This window comes from Raphanus sativus, chromosome 3 (genome assembly GCF_000801105.2).
Source record: "Raphanus sativus cultivar WK10039 chromosome 3, ASM80110v3, whole genome shotgun sequence".
In the NCBI taxonomy this organism is placed as follows: Eukaryota; Viridiplantae; Streptophyta; class Magnoliopsida; order Brassicales; family Brassicaceae; genus Raphanus; species Raphanus sativus.
In genome coordinates, this window is record NC_079513.1 from 13,431,476 (window position 1) to 13,454,092 (window position 22,617).

Below are 22,617 nucleotides of genomic sequence, written 5' to 3' on the forward strand. Positions count from 1 at the left end.
CTTTTTTCAAGATAACAACACAATATATATGGATTATCTTATCTTAAACATGATTAATATTATTAATATAATTTTGTTTTAAATATATAATAAATTAAAAAATAATAGTAAATATATAGATAAATTGTTCTATATCTTACTTTTAACTTTTATAACAGAAATAGTTATTTTAAGATAACAACACAAGAATTATCTTATTTAAAAAAAAATTAATCTAACTAATATAAATTAATTTTTAATTATATATAAAAATTCATTAAGGATAGTATCGATATTACCCACTCTAACTTTTAACGTGTGAGCTCCGTTGCAAAAATTAATTTCGCAAATAGTAGTATAGATGTCATAGTTACTCTTATAATGTTTTATTTAGATATTTTCGACATTCAAATCTCAATTTTTTTCTTTTCTTTTGAATAATCTAGTATGCTTTTAATAATGATCTAGCCATTTGGGTCTCCGGATAAAATTGAGTTTTGTCTGATCCGGATCTTTGAGGTTTTAGATATTCATACGGTAATTAGAATTGACTTTTTATTTGGTTCATATAGTGAAACTTCTATTAATTAATAATGTTGGGACTATATAAAAGTTATAACTTTTTCTTAATTTATAGAGATTATTAATTTATCGATATACTAACTGAATCAAAAACTTAATTTGGGACTATAAAATTATATTATTTATAGAGATTTTTAGTATATATTAATTTATAGATTATTAATTTAAAGAGGTTATATTTTATTTTTGGAGATGCATTTGTTCGTTCACCAGTAAATGATAGACAATAAAAATTTGACAAATTATATTCTATCTATAAAATAAAGTAGTATTAGTTACCAAAAAAGAAAACTTGATGTTGTTAGTACTGTCAGCTAAGCTTTAAACTCATGGATTCACTCTCTAGGGTTTAAAATTTACTGCTTAGAGTTTAGGGTTCACTTCCTAAAGTTTAGGGTTTAAATTCACTTTATAAAGTTTAGGGTTTACGACTTAGGTTTTAGGATTTAGGATTTAGGATTTTAGGATTTAAGGTTTAGGGTTCATATAAATATTTATAATTTACTACCTAAGTTTTAGGGTTTGAGTAATTTTTATTTTTTATTATTTTAGTGGTGAATGCACGAGTGAAAATAATAAAAATTCAGTAAAGTTATCGGTTCAGATCATGTTAGGTCTAGTTGTTTAAGAACTGTTAATACTCACTATTCATTGATCTTATTGGTTCGAATCGGTTCGGATATTTAAGATCCGGAAAATTTGTTAGACCCAAAAAATATACAAAATCCACCCTGAAAAAATTTAATACCCAGAAAACTATTTAAAATTATACCTAAAATATGATCTGAAACTAAAAATTTTATCCGATTATCCGCCTCTTTGTAATTAACGCGCCCTTTTGTGATTTTTGAATCTGAACTACAAATAAAAATTTTGATCAAAGAAAAAAAAAGAAAAATAATACAAGTGGAAATATGGGTAACATAAAACGTCACACTTTCATCTGACATGACATAACTGAGACAAGGCCTATCTACTATACACAAACATCACTACTAGGACTGAACATTTTATCCGTTAAATTTAATTCGATTCAAAAATTTCAGATATCCGTAAAATTTCAAAGTAAAGCAAATATTAAAAATAAATATTCGCTAAAAATTAAAACAAATCACAAATATTAAAATTTTGGGAAGCGGATATCCGCTTAGATTTGACAATATATAAATACATGTATATCTTGATTATATTTAAAGTTTTAAATATATAAAATTATATAATTATTATTCTAACATATAATTTGACAAATCTATTCACATTATTATTTATATTTATATAAGGTATTACATAAAAAGAAGAGAAACAATTTATGACAATCATATTTTTTTCTTACATTTTGTGTTATTATAATTGTTAAATAAGTTTTAAAAATTTACAAAATATGTAGATTCACTATTTATTTTATTGTTTATTTTATATATCATGCAAAGAAGTATCTAACAAAAAAAAATTGTATCAAATTTTTAAGATCATTTGTATTAATCAAAACGGATGAGATATCCGTAAGTATTTGTAAATATCCGAAAATATCTATTTATTTTCTAGATATTTATTTTTCCAGATATCCGTATTTTTACGAAGCAAAGCAAATAAAAAAATTAGACATCCGTAACATACGAAGAAAATAACAAATACTTTCAAAACTCGTCCGATCCGTACCCAACCCTAATCCCTACGGGATAAATTTGCTTTGGTGCTTTTAATCGAACACCTAAATATTTTTCTTGCATTGATGCCTAATTATCTTTGCTTTCATGGTTTTCTAGCTAAATAGCTCTAAAAATAAGCACTTCCATGATTTTATTTACACAACCGAGAATTTTATTTGGAACATTATGAATCTGTCCTTTTTGGTGCTTTTAACCGAACACCTAAATAATTTTTTTTGTATTGATGTCTAATTATATTTGCTTTCATGGTTTTCTAGCTAAATACCTCTAAAGAATAAGCACTTCCAAGATTTTATCTACACAAACGAGAATTTTATTTGGCCCATTAAGAATCTTTTCTTTTTGAGGAGTGCTAGACTGCCAATTTTCTGTCTGTTATAATCCTAGTGTTGTCTTAGAATAGATCGAACTAAAGAGAGAGAGAGAGTCGTATGACTTAGAGATGAATGAATTGTTATTATTCCATGAATAATGAGCTCCTTATATAGGATTACATAGCTTGGAGACAAAGTCTAATAACTTGGAGTAGGGAACAAGTAACTTGGAGTAGGGAACAAGTAAATCTAGAACATTCCATAATAGACATCACAATATTCATAACACTTCCCCTTGATGTCCATTATGCGTGTAAGATACTATCTCGTTAAAAACCGAGATTGTAATGCTATAACCGTCTAGAGTTTGTAATGCGTTTGGAATACTGCCTCGTTAAAACCTTTCCATGGTAAACTCAAAAACCCAATGTGGTAAAAACGGGAAGCCATGGATAGGAAAAAGAGTACAGCCGCATTACTTCCCCTGAAGTGAACATCACTGAAGGCTTCTCAGTGATCGCATACCAATCTGCTGCATAAGCTTCCTGAGCGTGTACGTTGGTAATGCCTTAGTGAAGAGGTCGGCTGAGTTCTCGCTGGATCTGACTTGGAGTACCTTGACCTCTCCTTCTTTCTGAAGATCGTGGGTGAAGAAGAACTTGGGGAGAACATGCTTAGTCTTGTCACCCTTGATGTAACCATCTTTGAGCTGAGCTATGCATGCCGCATTGTCTTCGTAAAGAACGGTCGGCTCGTCTTTACCATCCGTGATCCCACATGCTGTCCGAATATGATGTGTCATGAGTGTCAACCAGACACACTCTCTACTTGCTTCATGGATCGCCAATATTTCCGAGTGATTGGATGATGTGGCTGATATGATCTGCTTGAATGATCTCCATGAAATGATCGTGCCTCCATATGTGAAAACATAGCCGGTTTGGGACTTAGCACTGTGTGGATCGGACTGGTAACCTGCATCAACAAAATGCTTTCATGATATTCATGGTCCATTCGGATCATATGGTTTATCTCTCTTAGATAAATTCGACCATGAATGTCTTTGTATGTCCATGATCTGTCCGGATCATGACATCATCCATAATCCATCCGGATTATGTTCTTGTCCACTATATATCTTATTCATATCCTTTGACCAAAACTCTTTATGAACTTTTAGTATATGTCCACGGCCTGTTCATGAAGTGGCTATTGTGTTATAGTTTGAAGTTTAATCAAAACTAAGCCACTTTTTGGTCAATAGGACGTTCCTCTCACTTGGATGGTTTAGGTCGGATTTAAGACCTAGAGAAACTGGTCGGAACAAGCTGGACAGGATGGATTGGTCGGGACCAATGATGATTAAGGTCGAACTAGGTCGGACATGATCCTAGTCGGTATGGTTCCCTTTGGTCGTGAATCTGATGGATTCTCAGACCATTTGATCAATCTATTCTTGGTACGTTGGATCATAGATCCCAACATTCATATACGGCTAATGATCTCTACTATAGATCATCGTAGTCTCTTCATAGCCTTTCCAAGAATCAATCATCTTAATCATCCTTTCTTTAAGTATAAACACAAGGAATATATTGACTACTATATGGACTGATTTGAAACGTTCTTATAGAACTTTCTACTAAGCATCACTTAGTCTTATCATATCGTGTGTATGCAGCTGCATTTCAGTCCATGAACAACGCAGGAACGATGTTGTTCTATGAGAACTTCTTTCTCATCTTTTAAGGTATCTTATATTACCTTTATATCCAGTGAGATATCCAATGTCTACTACATCTTTCTTAAATATCCAGATTTCGATATTGGGTAGTAGCATTCACCACATTAGGAATTTATTTCCTTGTTCCTTAGTCCCTGTGAGTATCCTTGTGTGATCAAGCCATTCCATTGAATGCTTTATGTAGCAACATGTACGACCACTTGTCTGTACTTTCATGTTCTACTGCTCACGATTTTCTTTTCCTCACAAGACTCATCTGTTCACTGGTTAGATGGCGTCTATCTTATGTATTTGGCCAATACGCCCATCATATTCATTATTTACTATAACTCCACGTCCCATTCATTTCTCTATGATGAGTACTCTTACGTGGGTTAGTGATCCTCGCATATCTCTTATGCTCAAGTGCTTTCTCTTTATCACTTATGAGTGTGTGTATGTGTCGACACCTTATATAATGTTCCATCGCGTTCTATCGCGTTCTAGGCATGATTCAATCGATTGAGATTTTATTCTTATCAGGATCATTGAATACTTTGTAGTTTGCAAGGCTACATTGTATGATACATGTACCTTAGGACCGGCCGGTCTTATCTCATTGTCTAGTATGGTTTCTCTTTCATGAACCCGGATCTATCATTATGAGCACCTTAACTCTTTCTATCCGAGGTTCCTTGTATATGGAACATACTGGTCTATCTTGTATAGACTTTTAAGCAACTTGATTATGTCTCTACTAGGACATTTATATAGTGGTGCTAAGCTGGTATGACTTAGTCATTCTTTCGGGTCTGTCTGGCTATCATTCTTTCTTTGTTTATGGACGTCCAGTACATATATATCTGGTCCGAGGATCTTTGCCAGGACTTGGATGGTTAAAACCATTCCACTTTTACTTTCTATTTACCAGCTTATAGCTTTCTCCATGATGTTGGATAGTCGGATTCATCTTGTATGTGATCCGTGTACCTTGGCCACAATATGATCACCTTTGTTTGGCTCATGGTCTCATTGAATTCGTGGGAGAAAGATCATGTTCTCTTATCCAACATATATTCCCGATTTTCATCTCATCCTTAGATGAGGTATTCCATCCTAGATGGCACATAGGTATGTGGTGGTTTATCCATAAAGTCTTAGGATGGTCTATATCTGGATTATGACCCTTTATCATCTTTAGACGGGAATATCTATGCTCACTTTATATGGCCTGATGTATCTTATCTTTCATACATGTATTCTTGTGGTGTACCCAAACTTATAGACTTTTGAAGTCTCAACCTTATAGGTTATGCCTTATACGGCCAAGCTATAATGTCTTATGGCCTTTGGCCAGGCTTATCATGTTCGGGTTTTATAGTATGGTCATGGACCATACGGAGTGTTTATTCTCCCCCTCATGAACATGCTATAAAATACATTTGTTTGTCCTCACTTAAACGTAATGCTTGGATGGCCAGCATGGTTTTAGACCATGTTACACGAATTTGTGGTCTGGTCATGGTCACGGGTTTTGTCCTCACTACCCTTATGATCAGATTATACTTTCGTGTTGCTTGGAACAATGAAGCCTACTGAGTTTCCCTTGTGTACATGTTTCACAACGTGAGATCTTATGGGATAACTCTTTGTGCCTTAGTAATTTTAAACTTTGCATCAAGTTCGGACCAGGATGGCTAATCCAGTCATGCCATAAAGTGTATAAATTCATTGGTGAACCTTACTGGTTACCTAGGCTTTTATGCCTTATCACACTGATCATTAGCATAGTATTAGATCAGTAGGGAGAATGTAGTCTCGACCTCTTTTATATGTATGCCTTTGGCGATTTTCATTAGCTAAAGGAACATTTCCTTTTTCTTTACTTTGCCCACTGGTTTATTATTGAAACCATTTTGATGTGGCTTGTAATGCCATTTCGACCTTTACTCCCTCCTCGACCATGATTGGATCTACAACCACGGTTATTGTGGTATCCTTGTCCACGGCCAGTGGGGATTTTGGGTCTCTCTCAATGGGTCTTAGGTGATAAATTTCGTGCCTCTTAAGGCCATGCCTTAGGCGTGGTGGTCTAGACATACTCTTTTCGAGTTTTCATTCTCATTTGTCAATAAAAAATATTTTTCAAGCAAATCAATCAAGATAAAAGAAAAACTTTTATTAATGCTATGAAATTTGAATGACAAATTATATTTAAAACAAAACACCAAATCATAAGTATGAAATCAGAATGTCAAAAGGCTTAAACAATAGCCGGCCAGTCCATAATAACATCTTGGACGTGGCTCACATTTGGTTCTCTATTCAATGAATAAACCAATCTCATCATCTATATGAGTCCACCCGAATTTTCTTTTCTTAGCTTCTTCAGCATCACCGTATATCATCTCAGATTGATACTCGGCACTTATCTCCATAACATAGTCGAGTTTTTCGAGGTTGACTTTCCTTTTCTGCTTCTTTTCCTCAAGAGCTGAAAGGTATGAGAGAAGGTCGTAATAGGTTGTGAAACCTTTAGCCTTCTGTGATAACAACACTTCCTTTGAATGGATCGTGTCACGAGTCTTGCTTAACAAGTCATAGTTTGTTATCACTTCACCACATAGTTTAAGACTATAGGTGATTCTCATAAGATCAAACTGATAGTTATCCACGGATTCATAATCCTGGAACCTCAGAGCCTTCCATTCTTTCATGGACTCATCTAGTAATGGCTCGAAGAACATGGTGTTCAATCTCGACCAGAGATCGTAAGGATCGTTGATGTAACTGCACTCATCATACAAATCCCTCACGAGATGCTTTCTCATTATCAAAACAGCTCTACGCCTTTCATATGCAACGGTATCATTGCCGTATTTGATACACTTCCCAAGTCCTTTAGACTTTAAATCGGCTGAAGTGTTCATCGCCCTATCAAGGTAATTGTCTCCATTGAGATCAAGGGCTGGGTAATCCGAGTGATGGAGTCTCGACATCTGAATCATATCAAAATGATTTGGGTTAGTACATACAATTTCTGATGCCATTGGCTATCAAAGAAATAAAAGGCACTCGGCCAGTATGTAAACAATAAAGCCATATGGCTTGTGTGACTAATGCCATTCGGCTATTACACAATTAAATCACATTGCCAGCAAACAAATAAGAGGGTCATACGGCCAGTTTGCATTCTCTTTAGAAATTTACTTTCTCATAACTCATCCATCTCTTAATCAACTTGTTTGATTTATAAATCCCTTGAAAATAGTGGGATGGACGAGTGCATGGTCTAGCCATACCATATGGTATGCTACATCGCCCCATGCGGTTTAATGGTCTAGTAGTACCATTCGGTACACTTCCTCGACCAAATAAAACGGATCGTGATTTAGCTGCACTGTGGTGCGCATCATCCATCACCGGTGATTGTGGATCACTGTGGATCATCGAGGATCACCGTGGATCACTGATCATCGTAGATCATCGCGGATCATCGAAGATCATCATGGATCATAGATCAACACGGATCATCGTGGATGATCACCGTGAATCACAGGTGAAAAATCTAGTTGCACCTGAGGGTGAACATCATCGACCATTGATTTTATTTTATGGTCTAATCGTACTTAAGAGTACGTATCATCGACCTTTACTTCATATGGTCTAGTCATACCTATTGGTATGCATCATTGACTTAAAAGAAAATCATGGTCTAGCCACACTATGGTGTGCATCATCGACCAAAAGATGTGGAAAACATTAAACTTATGTTTTGTTTGGACATATAGCGTGTCATCCTTAAAGGGGTATCACTTGTTGTCCATACAAAACGAAAGTCATGTAATCACATGCTTTATATTTTAGGGTTTAGGGTTTCTTAAAATTGGACTTAAACTTTAAGGATTAGGGTTTAAAATTCAAATCTGATTTTAGGATTAGGTTAAACATTGACCTTAAATTTTGTTTGGACATATAGCGTGTCATCCTTAAAGGGGTATCACTTGTTGTCCATACAAAACTAAAGCCATGTAAAACTATTAAAGGTTTAGGGTTTTGATTTTAAAATAAAACAAGAACTAAAATCAACCAAATCAAATCGCAAAACCTTTTAAATCGGATTTAAGAATGAAGAGAAGTTTGAGATCCGAATTGCTTGAACCACAAGTAAAGATTAGGGTTCTTGAGATCTTACCTTAATCTTTGCCGATCTTTTCTCCTTGGTTCCTCTCTTAGAAACCTTAATTATTCAACAAAGAAATATTCAAAGTTGAATTAGTATCAAGATTAAAGAAAATCGGATGTAAGAAGATCTAGAGAGAGGAAGTGGCGGCTAGGGTTTTGGGATGATCTCCGAGTTTGTTGACGGCGCGGCTTGCACTGGAAGGTGGCGGCGCGTCTGGAGTCCGATCACTGCGTGGTCTGCGTCGCTGGATTCGCCTCGTCAAGAGCTTCAGTTTGGTGGGTGACTCGTCGTCTGGATCCTCACGGTTAGGGAGATATGGCGGTTTGAAGTTGCGGCCGAAATTAGGGTTTTTGTGGTCGCCGGATTTTAGTTAGGGTTTAGAGTCTCGTGCTGATAACGTGTTATAATCCTAGTGTTCTTGTCTTAGAATAGATCGAGCTAAAGAGAGAGAGAGAGTCGTATGACTTAGAGATGAATGAATTGTTATTATTTCATGAATAATGAGTTCCTTATATAGGATTACATAGCTTGGAGACAAAGTCTAATAACTTGGAGTATGGAACAAGTAACTTGGAGTAGGGAACAAGTAAATCTAGAACATTCCATAATAGACATCACAATATTCATAACACTGTCTAATTTTTTTAGTAGAAAGAAATCCAAGACCTTATGGCTTGTGGTTCGTACAAAACTTGGCACTTTCTTTTCTTTTTGATCAATTAAACTTGGTACTTTCTATATCATAGTATTCAACATCCAATATTATGTGAAATTTTAGATAGGTGTATCTAAAAAGAATATTATGTCCTTAACTTTTCTAAAATTATAAAGTCTATGTTCTCCTGGCACAACCCACAAACCATCAAACTTAAAGTCGGGCAATAGATAAAATCAAACACCATTTTAATTAAATACTGTAACTATTTAAATTAATAAAGTATATTTGTCGACGAGTAAAACTGAAGAAGATTATGATCTAACTATCTTGGATCATCATCTTTCATATCCCTATGAGATCTTATGGGGCACTGGAAAAAATACCTGTTATAATACATGGAGTTAAAGTAATATTGTTTAGTACAGAAAATATACAAAACCCATAAAATCATAGAAAAGTTGAGGTATTTACGAGTTATACACGGTTCCATCCGGTTCTGACCCAATTTAAGCGATCCAAATTAAACATAAACCGTAAATCATTCTTAAACCAAAGGAAACTCATACCTTATTAAATCCTAATTTGGGTTTTCCTAATTTTCACAAGTACGAACTTTTCTTTTTTTTTCTCTCGCAAACGGTTCCCTCTCAGTTCGAAATCCCCTTTTTCTTGGTCGCTTTGTGTGTGAAATCGCGTCAGAAGATGGTTGAAACAAGTCGAGGTATGAGGTAAGAGAATCCGACGAAAGAAGCAGAAAAAAAGAACTCAAAGAAAAAAAGACAGTGAAAAGGAAGAAGACGACGGAGGAATTAGCGACGGTGAGTGATGGGGTCCTCTTAGAACCGATATACGTCCTCGTAAATGCTGTGGTTTCTGTTGCGAAATAAATGGCTGAACCAAGAAAATGTGCTCCAACTTCGGAGACTCGAACATCGGAGGAGGATGAAGAAGAACCGGAGAACGGCAAGGAAGAATCGGGTGAAGGCGATGAAGACGACGACACAAATTAACATATGGAGAATGATGAAGAGAAAGAGGGGAGGGGGCAATGATGAAGAAACTGAAGGCGAGACGGGTGGTTCTAATGAAGAAGAAAATGATGGTGAGGCGGATATCTCTGATGAGGAGAATGAAGGTGAAGCTGATGCTTCTGATGAGGAGAATGAAAGTTTAGCAGAGGGAGATAAGGATGGAAACAATGAAGAGGAATCACGATATGTTGACGACGAGGTAACAATTTAGATTGGATTTTGATTTGTACTTTTGTTTGAATTGGTAATGTTTTGGTGAAGGAAAGATGTGTAGAACTAGGAATTATGAGTATAACTTTACTTTACTAGAACAACTTGGTGAAACAATGAGAAAATGGTAAAACTAGTAATACATACGTAGATTAGGGAATATTTTAATAACTTAGGAAAACTATTTTATATTACTGTAGAACTAAATGTAACTTACATGAATTTGAGGTCACCGAGACAATCAAACCAGCGAGGATGTTCTTATATCATACGGTGTACAAGAAACAGATAAATCTAGGGACAAGGTGTTTGATAGTAGATGTTATTAAGACGTTTAAGGCTCTGAAACCGAAGCCAAGTAATGTGGAGAGCAGGTGGTTTGAGGAATATCCAAAATTCTGTCAACTGTTCCACATGAAACATGATTCAAAGAAGAATGTCTCAAACCACAAGGTTCAGGAAATGTGGATGATTGTCAACGGTGTTACCATCTTTTATGAGATGAAGGAACACGCATTGATATCATATCTAAACGGTCGCAACTATCCTCTCGGCTACAAGGAGTTTGGTGGTAGAAAGTTCATGAAGTGTTATTTCAAAGAGCGGAAATTAATAAGGTTGGAGGGTGTAAAAGCAAAGCTGTTGGCAATGAGACTTCGTAAAGACACGCTGAAGGTGATAGTTATATTCTTTTTAGGAAGTGTCATTTGCGCGCAAACGAACATTGGAACATGAGACAATAATGTATTGGATTTTTTTTTCAAAGACATGTGGATAATGTTTCTGCAAGAATTTTCCAAGGGGGAGATACTCCTTTGATTAAATGGTTAAGGAGATCATCATTCTCACTCTCTATCACCTTGTTATTTTCATGCTTATCTTTTACGTAAAAAGTTATGGCATTAGGTCCAATTTCATCCTCCAATCGCTGCAACTCTTCGTAATTCATACCAACATAACTTTTCCCACTCTCGAGAGTTTGTCTAGTTGTTCCGATCTTCCACTACTCTCCACAAGAAAAAAATATATTTTGTTATCTTTATCCGTGGATGTTAGGTAAACAAAATGATCCTCATCATCAACAATAGTTAAAGGTTGTTCACATCCTACCACCAACGGAATGTAGTTCATTTTCAGTTTATCCTTACGTTCATCCAACCCAAGCTTCTATATATCCTACCTTTTATCATTGACAAAAGTCATATCCTCCACTGATGTCTTCATAGTTATACTAAACATGCGGTCTCTAAATTTAAAATGTATGCTGATGTGACTGCTCATTGTATTCTGCCAAACAAATAGGATAACTAAAAAAATTGACTAAATTTATCTAAATTTATACCAATTGTTTCAATTTTTCCCAGTTGTTCCAAGTTTTCCCAGTTATACACAGTTCTACCAGTTGTTCCGAGTTTTTCTCAGTTATCCAGAGTTCTAAAATTTGTTCTGAGTTATACAGTTTTACTAGAATTAAAAAAAAAAACAAATCGACCTTTAAACAAATCAATGCCATTGTGCAAAATCCTAATTAAATTCCAATTATAAATCCATAAAACTACTTCCGAAAGAAATCTCGAGGCAGAGACCATAACTAACCTGTAACTCGACCGGCCCCAACAAAATGCTAAATGTCGAGAGACGATAGGTCTACGCCGAAAATGGGGAAGCTGCTGGATAGAGGAGTAGGGGAGCTGTGGGATGGAGGATGAGGAACTGCGAGAGAGGAGCTGCGGTTTTCTTTTCTTATCCCAGATTTCAATAATTGTTTTATTATTATTGATATAAACTAAACCGCAATTACCTGACCGCATAACCAATCCAGATTCCAACCAATCAAACAGTAATTTCAGTTTTTTTTATCTGAGAACATTTTTGGTCAATTCCATTAATGAGAGAGGGACATAGTTGGACTTATGAAGGACATAGGGGATTCCTCTATGACCTAGAGGGGTAGAAAAGATGGTGTTCCCTTATAATTTCATGAAACCCTAATCTCTGTTAACCTAGAGGGGTAGAAAAGATGGTGTTCCCTTATAATTTCGTGAAACCCTAATCTCTGTGATATAACTGGTAGTCTGGTACAATACAACTATGTGTTTTTTTGAAACACATATATTTTCTTTTAAACACAATTGGTACAACTATATATGTAAAAAGCTTGTTTTTCCTTTTGTGTGTTCTTCTGTCGATATTGGATAGCTGGTTTTGTCTACTCAATAAAATGAAAAATCCGTTTAATGCTTAAATAAAGAGACTAAAATGATGTAAACATTATTTTTTGGTCTAGTGATGTAAACATTATTACTAGCATGTAACTGCACTTATTTTCCAGTGTACACACATTTCCTCTTTTGTCTATCTTTGATTTGGTTGGGTCCATTCAAACTCATAACTACAGGCTGAGCACTGTATTATGTTTTGTACATCTCTAGCAGAACAAACAATGTGACATGTGTTGAAAAACAGACTGATTGTCATAGGTGTGGTGGCTTTTCTAGTTAATGCAAGTGTTTATGTCAAAGTTTTATATATTAAAATTAATAGTGTAGTTTTATAAACTCATTTGTTTATCAGTTAAATTTATGAAATTATTAATAAAGTATATGGATCAATCATAACTATATTGTTTCATTTTTAATCTTCGACCTTTTAAATTTTTACTGGCATGACATTTAAAATCAACTAGCATATGTTTAAACAGAGCCGACTCATGGTTTACTGGAGTCCTTGGACGAAATTGTTTTTTAGGCCCTTTAATTAATAAAAAGTTATTTTAGCAGTACTTTTTTTTAGAAAATAGAGTATATAAAAATATTATTAAAAATGAAAATATTTAAAATACATGAATATTTATTTTTATTTTTAAAAGAGTAATTTTTCTTTATCCATAGGCTTTGAGGCGGTCACCCTGTTCACCCCTATCACTGAGCCGGCCCTGTGTTTAAGGAGAACTTATTACAAATGTATTTGAAGGGGTTGATATTCACATATATGTGCTTCACCATTCAAATCTATTTTTATAGGGAAATTGCACCCTATAACTATAAAAAAACCCAAATCCACTATCTAACCAAAAATACTTTCTCTCTCCTTATTTTTCTTTCTATCTCTTTCTAACTTTTCACTGAAAATGTAATTATCTCTTCTTGGTTATTCGGCAAATAAGCACTTTTTATAATACAATAGTTGAGACGCATATACTCATCGGAAACAATTATAATAGTAACTCTTTTTATATTCAATAGTGTGACTTGAGATCTCTATGTATTTACATCATGCATGTTTCTTTTGGCTACGTGAATAAAATAGCCGGTTTTGTTAAACCGATATTTAGCAATTTTGTGTGTCACTATTGTCCCCCGTCCTCAGTTTGGCGGGCTGAGGCTCGAGTACATGTTTTCGAATAATCCGTCATTGATACTTAACAATGTTACATTGACTGTGTGCTTAGCTGGTAGACACTGGACACATCGGTGAGGCTAAGCACCAGCTGGCGTGATCAGTGTTTGCATTTATCTCCATATTCTTGCCGACTTCTTTAATTTGTAATCTTTCTATTTTCCTAGTATTTATTTTTGTTTTTGAACATTAGTATTTATTTTTGTTATGTTCTTAAATATTTTTTATTTTTTTATTTATGTATTATAGATATCGTTGACCGGTGGAAAAAAAATATAATCATTCTGAAAATATATTTGACTTTTCTTTAGAAAATTATTTGAGAGTGAGAAAAATATTCGAGAGTGAAAGGCATGACCAAGAATAATATGCATGTATGCCATTTCTCCAAAAAAAAAAGAAGAATAATATGCATGTCTAATGCTTTACTGCGGTGTAATCAGTTGTTCCGTAGATGCGAACGGTACGGAGAATATGGAATTGCGCGATGGTATATACAAAATTAAAAATGAGACAGGAGTACTAGAAAGTAGAGTGAGTTAGTTAAAGTCATATTTGTGTTTTTCTTTACAAAAGAGTCACATTACACTTGATTTGGTGTATATATATATTCAGGGCCAACTGAAATTTTGGGGTGTTTTAAACAATTTAGTAAAGATTCAAAAGTTCAGAGGCTGTAATTTTTTTCTTTAAAATTTGGGAGCCTATGTATGTAGAATTTTTTTAAAAAGTTTTGGAGTCCTGAAACAAATGTTTCATCATGCTTGATTCAAAACCAGCCCTCAATATATTTTCTGTAACCAAAACAGTTTTAGAACAATTATACCCGTGTTGAACTCAACACAACAAATAGACTTCTTGCTGGGTTGATTAACAACTTCAAACTAACAACATTTTGGTTTAGTTTAGTTAGTTCTTTTTAATATTATTACTATTACTCTTCCATTTTATGTTTTTATCTGTTTTTTCTTAAATTGTAAGATTTACAAAAAAAACTGATTGATATGATAAATTGTAATTTCTTTACTTTTGTCGGTGTATTTTAATATTACATTCATATATATATACATATTATTTAAAAATTATATAAAAAGGCATAGATCATTAAAAATGTGGATGAATAATGAAAAATATGATAATTATGTAAAATTCAAGATATTTACACCGATAGATGAAAAAAATGCGGAAAACTTTTATATACAAGTTAAAATAAATAGTATATAATGAATTTGTTTTATTCTTTGTGGACAAGTTATAACAGATAATATATTATTAAAACATGTTAATTTTATACTGACTATTTGTTTCATGTTAAATGAACAACAACCAGAGTTGTTTTTACAGTTTTCCACAATTCATATATTTTCGTTTGTTTTCTAATTTGAACCAAAAAAAAAATTATAGACAAAGTTTTCAATCATAATATATTGTGGATGAAGAATGGCTGACGAATATTTGAATCCTCCAAGGTTGTAAACAAATTTCATGAAAAAAAAATTTGTGGACAATATATCAATCACCTTGCAACCCACCAGCCGTACAAATCCACTTCGGTTTATACATTGTTTATAATAATAAAAATTGGTATTGCTCATAAATTATTTATAATAAAAATTGGTTTACAAATTTAACATGTGTGTTAGTCAAATTTTAGAAAGAAATCACAAAATGTGTGACTAAAAACAGAGCTATGCGATTTGTTCTACGCTCGACTCTTCACAGATTATTCTTTGTTAAACTTCAGTTTCCTAAAAAGCTTTCATTCTTTTTTTCAAACTAGGTACCAATCAGAAGAGGTTCTGGGCAAACCCAATGAAACATTCGTCTCAAAATTTTTAAACTTTTTGAAAAAAACTCGCAAATTTGTAAAAAAGTATTTTATACCTCTAAATTATTGAATTCTCTCTTTGCTCGTCTATAACCTCTAAAATTTCAGAGCCGACTCTGGTCTCCGTTCACAGTTTTCAATAGATACGATAGCTCTAAATTCTAGCTTCATATCTGAATTAGAAAAACAATGGAAGTCTTCACCTTTTCCTATCACAGTTTGTGATTATTTTTGAAATTGGATATTTACAGTTTTATTGCTGATGGATCAAAGGTTTTTTCATCTTCTGTAGTTTTAGAGAAATAGTTTGGAGGAGACATTAGCAAGATTGATCACAAATCAATTATTTAGCAAAAAAAAAAATAGAGGATCAATTCTAAAATGTGTGCTTCCAGCACAAAATGATTTTTAGTGTAATTAAGAAGTCAAAATATGACTGTCCATATGATTTTCTTTAGAAAATAGTTATGAAAATTAAACTCTGAATGTTAAAATCACATCGTACCACAATCAAGAATTAAAAAGAAAACTTTTATTATATATATTTATATGGTTTTGTTATTTTTAAATTCGTACCGCAATCGTTCATGTTACCATTTAAATCCTAATTAGTTTTGTTTCGATGAGTTAAAACAACGAGAAAAGAGAACCATGACATAGTAATCCCGAAAGAGAAAAGAGAGCTATGACAGGCTTTTCAAAGATACCCGTTAACAGAAACAAATAAATTGCCAGCTCTGCACTATTTCATACTAAATAATATATTTCCAATTATTTGTTTTTTGTTCTTTTCATGAAAACCTCATTTTCATCTCTTCTCACACGCAACGCGAGAACTAGGCTTGTAATATTTATTCTTTTCATTTAAATACGAATAGGCTATTGTCACACAAGATTACTTTATATGCTTATAAGATATGATTTTTTTTTTTTTTTTGAAAAAGGGCTTATAAGATATGATATTACAAAAAGTTATAAATATTACGATAAATATGGTGGCTTAAAGAAAAGCTTTTGCTGGCTTGATAAATACATCTACTTCACAAGACGATTTTGTCCTCGATCGTGGTGTTTCTTAGGTGGCATTTTCTCTAGTTTATTCCTTTTTGTTTTCATTTTAGTGAGTCAAAAACTCAAATATGTATAAGTGATCTGCCAAAGAAACAAAGTCAGTAATCTATACTATTAAAACACAAGGTCCTTTTTTGAGGTGCCCTTGGTTTTTTAAAGTATTTACAGCTCTCTGCCATTGGTATATATTTAGACTATGCTTTTGATTAAATATTTTGTTTTCTATTTACGTAAATTACAAGATATTCTGTGATCAAATATTTGTTGGATTTAAACGATTATCCTACGTTAACTGATTACAAACAGAATTTTGATACTCCAAAAACTGTGAAAAATATGACTTACAAAGCAAATATGAAAATAAAACAGAGTCAGAAATCGCAACATCCTCTTCACATCTTTCTTCTTCACCCGTACATCATCAATATTTAAACCTGTCATCGTTTTTGAAGTCGGACAGGTTCAATTGTGCTAGCATAAATGATGAACGAACTATCTACAGGTGGAGAAACATTTCAAACAAGCACATCAAGCAGGCATCACAAAGAATTACTATGGCATAATTCATGCTGCCTTTTGCTGGAATATTTTTATGCCATGGTTTCAATTCGATTTTCAAAGTTTTCTCAAACTCGGAAGTTCCATAAATTTTGGCAAAGAAACAAAATTTCGAGATATTTTTACCTAACAATAGCCAATAATCTAGATCGTAAAATCCCAGCGAATCAGATAGTCCCATATCTTCACATATCAATAATATAAAATCAAAACAAGAAAGCCTGAATTTTGGTAACTGATGGTCAAGATAATAGATTTTCCTAAACTCAAGGCCTCTATTTTATAACTAAATTGAATGAGAATATTATAATCGATATGCCTTTACTTTTCTTATATATATTGACCATCTAGGTTCAAAGCAAACACGACATTTAGACTCAAAGCAAACATGATGTTTTCTATACGTTCTCATATAATGTCTTCTAAGAAAAAGATAGTGTACCTTGATGAGATTAGGCCATGGGAAACAACTTGATTCAAACCAAAATCATACACACCTGGAAATGCCGGGTTTGGTGAGACCTTAGGGATCATATTTGCAGACAAAAAGGTAAATACTGCGACATTTTAAGTTTTCAGTTTACTATTTGATTTAATGAGATCATGAATAATGTTTTACTCTTTATACATTTAAGTCGTGCCATCAAATCGAACGAGTTTACGGAGAGAGAAAGTCATCGGATCCAAGATGGAAAACAGATAAAAAAGAAAAAAAGGTAAGATCTGATTTATGTTTTTTTTTTCTTTAAAAAACGTTTAAAACGAGCAAGAAATGAGAGATGAATAAGAGAAACATATGCAACATTTGATTTACCTTTAAGGATCGGTTTAAGTTCTTCGGTCGGAGATAGCCTTCTTCATCTTTCTACGAAAAATTAACCTACCGTTGAGAGAGAGCTTTTTGTTTCCTTTTGTCGTAAAGTATCCTGAAAAAAAAATGTTTCCCATCGGTTCATTTAACCGGCTAGAGCCCAAATGTTTTAATAAGTAAAAAATCAAAGGCCTAAACAAATAAACACTTACGTAATATATAATCATTAAAATATTATATTTTTTAGGATAGATTAATTTATTTTTTGATTACTTAATAGAAATTATATAAATTTATTTACATATGATACAAAGTAACAGGTAAATAATATAAATTTAGGAAATAAATTCTAAAATAAATTTAAAAGATAGAAAAACATTTTTACCCGGAAAAATATAACTAGATTTAAATATATTAAATCATTTTACAGAAATTTTATTTTTAAAAAAAATAAGACAAAGAATATTAACTTCATATAGAGAAAAAAATTTAGAAAAAAATTGTTAATGAAACGTTTTACTAGAATAGAAGATAAACCTTTGGAGTTTTCATATGTTGAATACCAAATCGAACTACCTCACCTTATCTTTCTATGAATGCATCAGATTGGCTTTGACTTTATCAGATCTATGAAGTTTAAGCCATTAGAGAGAACATGCAAAAGAATTCAAAAACCAAAAAAAAATGTTAAGCAATACGAGTTGTTCAAATATATATATCAAGGGTGGAGAAAATAAAGAGTAGGATATACATTGGAGATGATGATTAGTCGAATCGTTGAAGATCCCATTTCCTTTCTTCAATCGCCATATGGTACTGTATTTTTTTTATAAACAGCAAATTTGTCAGAAACATGTAAAAATAATAATATCTGGAGTGTATTGGTTAAAAAAGCAAAACAATTGACTGGCTATTGCTAAATTAGTTTAGTCGGGCTTTTTTAAATAATAGAGTCCTTTTAAAATTGAGTCCACCTTCATAATTTTCAGTTCAAAATTATAAGCCAATATTAGTCTGGCCCATTATCACGCACCTTCAAAATTTTATATAAAAATTAAAATAATTGAATTATAAAAATATAATCATAAAGTATTGATATTGAAGCATCTATAAATTATTCTTGGAATTTAATTTCAAGATAAAAATATGTTATCTTATATCCTACAAAAGAATAATAATCATACTAAATTCCTAAGTTATATTTACAAAATAAATAAATATTATATGTGTACTATGTAATTTATGCATAATTTAAAATTCAAAAGCATAAAAATCATAACTTATCTTCATGTTTTTATACAATATTTTTTTTAACTTAAGGATAGTTGTCACTATGTTAAAAACTTGAAAAACTTCTCAATTATGTCACACATCTTCTAATTTCACTTTACACTAGAAAATACAATTGAACTATGTACTTATTGATATATTATCTAAACAAGAAACAAATTCCGCGCTTTCGAAGCGCGGATAAAAACCAACTATTTAACTCGGTATATTTTCAAAACATGAGTTACAATCTAAATGTGTAACTCGAATTAGTAAACGAACCAAACCTAATTTATTAACGACAATCGATCTCAACCCGGATACTCATGTCTAAATACACTTATGAAAAATCGAACAAGAGCATAAATTTAAAACAAAACCACTGTCCCGCCCACTAAAGGGCGGGTCAAAATCTAGTTTGTCTAATTATTATTAAACACCTTTTCTGAAATCCTCATATAGATATTAATATCACTTTTTAAATATTTTTATGATGTAACTTCTAAGTTACCTGTTGTGATTTTTAAGTATAAATACCTAAGTAAATCCCATCACAGTTTATAAATTGATCATTTGAGCGGCAAAGGCAATTTAATGCTACTGGTCTGTACAACGCCCCTATAAGTGGGTTTGATAAATGAAATATGCAAAAAATATTAATAAAATAATTTACATGTCGTGCATTGAATATAGTACACGAAGGTTTAATGCTAAATTCTAATAATAGCCTGCTTAGAGCATCTTTAATGGTATATTTCCACATATCTTAGAGTAATATAATAAAAGAAAAATATTAAAACAGTGATTAGAGATGTGTTTATCAAGTACTACGCAAGAAGTGTTTTAGTAAAGTTATTAGGGTAATGTGACACAATTTCATTGGTTCTGTTTTTTGAAAAATGAAATAATATTTTCATTTGTTGGAAAAATAGAAAACGAGAAGTATGGTTTGTTCAGATATCTCTCTCGCGGCGACAGAGACCAAACACTTGTTCATCCGATTTCCGTCTGATTTCCGGCAAAATCGATCTCTGCTCGATGGCGTAACCGTTATCAGCTTTGTATTTGGTCGAATCCGTTTATTTTCCGTTCATATCTCCGGCGAACCTTGACAAAATCGAAATCCTCACCGATCTGTTCTCTCATCCTCTCCTTGGTCTTTATCTTCTTCGGAAAGGAACCTAGAAGTTGTCTCTGGCCCCTTTGAAGAATGATCTTGTCTGTTCAAGGTTTTTGAAATATCGACAAATCTCCTTCTCATCGTTGGTTCTGTTTGTGGGATATTAATTTATATTCTCTGTTTTTTCTTTTTGAATTTCTAGGTTGAATTGAGTATAATTGTTCTTGGGTTAGTTACCTTTAAACAGGGGAAATGAGTTTATTTATGTTTTTGTGTAATGCAGAAATGGTAGGGTTCTAACGATAGGTGGAGGGGGAGGAGGAAACATGGGAGGGCTAACAACGGATGATGCCCTGAGCTATCTCAAAGCTGTCAAGGATATGTTTCAAGACAAGAAAGCTGTCAAGGAGGCATTAAGTTTGATAAGGTAAGACAAAGAGACTGTCTATCCCTTTTAAGTAATATATATGCACGTTCTTTTCAGAAACTGATCATCTTTTCTTGTGTTGTTTTAATTTTAAGGTCATACTTGATTACCCACATGAGTATCTGACTTCAGTCAAGGGAACCTATAGTGCATTTGATGTCTGCAGGTGCTGAGATCAAAAAACATAAGGTGATTCGAAGACTTTTATTTTATGTTATAATTTTAGGTATTTCAAATATTTACCTTTTTTGTGTTTATCAGTTGGTGACAGATACTGAGAAGTTGCAGCCAAAAGCTGGAGGTGGTGTAAAAATACATGGACCATGGGGTGGTATCGGTGGTATCATGTTTGACGACGGGATATATACCGGTGTTAGACAGATCAATTTGTCACGCAGTGTTGGGCTTGTGTGGATGAAGGTGTGCTATGATTTTAAAGGACAAGCTGTGTGGGGAAGCAAGCATGGTGGCAGGGGAGGATTCAAACATGATAACGACACTTTCCTTGCAAAGCCCAGAGGTAGTTAAATTAAAAATACCATTCTTTTTTCTCTACAACACAGGAGGAAGTTTGTTTTAATTTTTTTCTTGTTTGGTTTGTAGAGTTAACACGAGTGATGTCATTGCAAGCGTAAAAGAGTTGTTCAAGGGCTATGACGACTTGCTTTTGGGGTTTAATACCTTTTTTTATAATAATTTGAAATTATATATTGTGTATCTTTTTATTTTCAGATAAAATTTAGTATTAATTTTTTATGTTTTCAATTTAAATATTATTTTAAATGTTTTAAAAGTTATTATATGTTTTAACATTATTAAATTATATAATTATTAAGATACAAGTTCTATATCCTCTCACTTATCTCACTACTAATTATTACTAAATCTTACCTCTTACATTATTTTATTAATTTTTTACACTTAAACTATATTTCCTCACTTATCCCATTAAGGATGCTCTTATGCTTTAATGCTATTGTATAGCTTGTGATTAATAAATGTTGCACGAAAATTAAATTTGATAAGAGTGACATTTAGGGAACATGAGTGAACGTGCTTGAATCTGCATGCCTTGACATTTTCGGGAAAAAGAATTAAACCATATAATAATATATCACGTCAGAGGCTATTGATAAATGATCATATCATATTAGAGGTAGTCCGCCTTTCATTTACTCGATGCTTCAATTTCAAACTAGATTTTGACCCGCCTTTAAAAGGGCGGGTATATTTTTGGTATACATTTTTCCCTAAAAATTTAATTTTTATATTTGTGTTTTAAATTTTTATTATTTTTTTCATTTTTCTGTGATAGAATATGAGTTCTATAATTAAGCTTCGGGTTAATGCTATACATTATGCTTGAAACATACTAATAGAACAAAACTAATTTACAAAAAAAAAGAACATAACTAATTGTAAAATTATGACTGATGTCCATGTGTATACTGATTCGTTTCTAGTTTATTTCAGAAGAGTTTAAAGGCATTGCTTGAAATAGACTCCTAAAAAGGAAATGATGGCTGTAGGTTGTATGAGCATTGTTGAAAATACGGATCAACAATATTAAGTTGATTTTTAACTAATGGATTTAGATGCATTATTTTATACAACAAACACATATTTTGTATGATATGATTATTTTTATTGATTGCTTTGCAGCTCCCAACATTTCTAATGAAAGTAAAGGAAAAAAGAACGTACAGAGATTCACTTCTTTGGCGTTCTATTCGTCTCTGTTCCTCTTGAACTATCAATAACAGTAAGATAAGACGCTTCTT

The 22,617-nt window shown here is 32.8% G+C and overlaps 1 protein-coding gene and 1 long non-coding RNA gene across 2 annotated transcripts; both read right to left on the reverse strand.

Annotated features, from left to right (window-relative positions):
- Positions 1–6,426: 6,426 nt before the first annotated feature.
- LOC108845241 (uncharacterized) lies at positions 6,427–8,919 on the reverse strand. The gene is made up of 2 exons (XM_018618484.2): positions 8,464–8,919; positions 6,427–7,267 (listed from the first exon to the last, which is right to left on the reverse strand). Exon 2 carries the CDS (start codon positions 7,265–7,267, stop codon positions 6,590–6,592), a length of 678 nt encoding a protein of 225 aa, XP_018473986.2. The 5' UTR covers positions 8,464–8,919; the 3' UTR covers positions 6,427–6,589.
- A 7,977-nt stretch (positions 8,920–16,896) lies between these two features.
- On the reverse strand, positions 16,897–18,910 carry LOC130509233 (uncharacterized). The gene is made up of 5 exons (XR_008943370.1): positions 18,772–18,910; positions 18,602–18,647; positions 18,024–18,135; positions 17,652–17,706; positions 16,897–17,085 (listed from the first exon to the last, which is right to left on the reverse strand). It is a non-coding gene; the product is annotated as an uncharacterized LOC130509233 (long non-coding RNA).
- Positions 18,911–22,617: the final 3,707 nt, after the last annotated feature.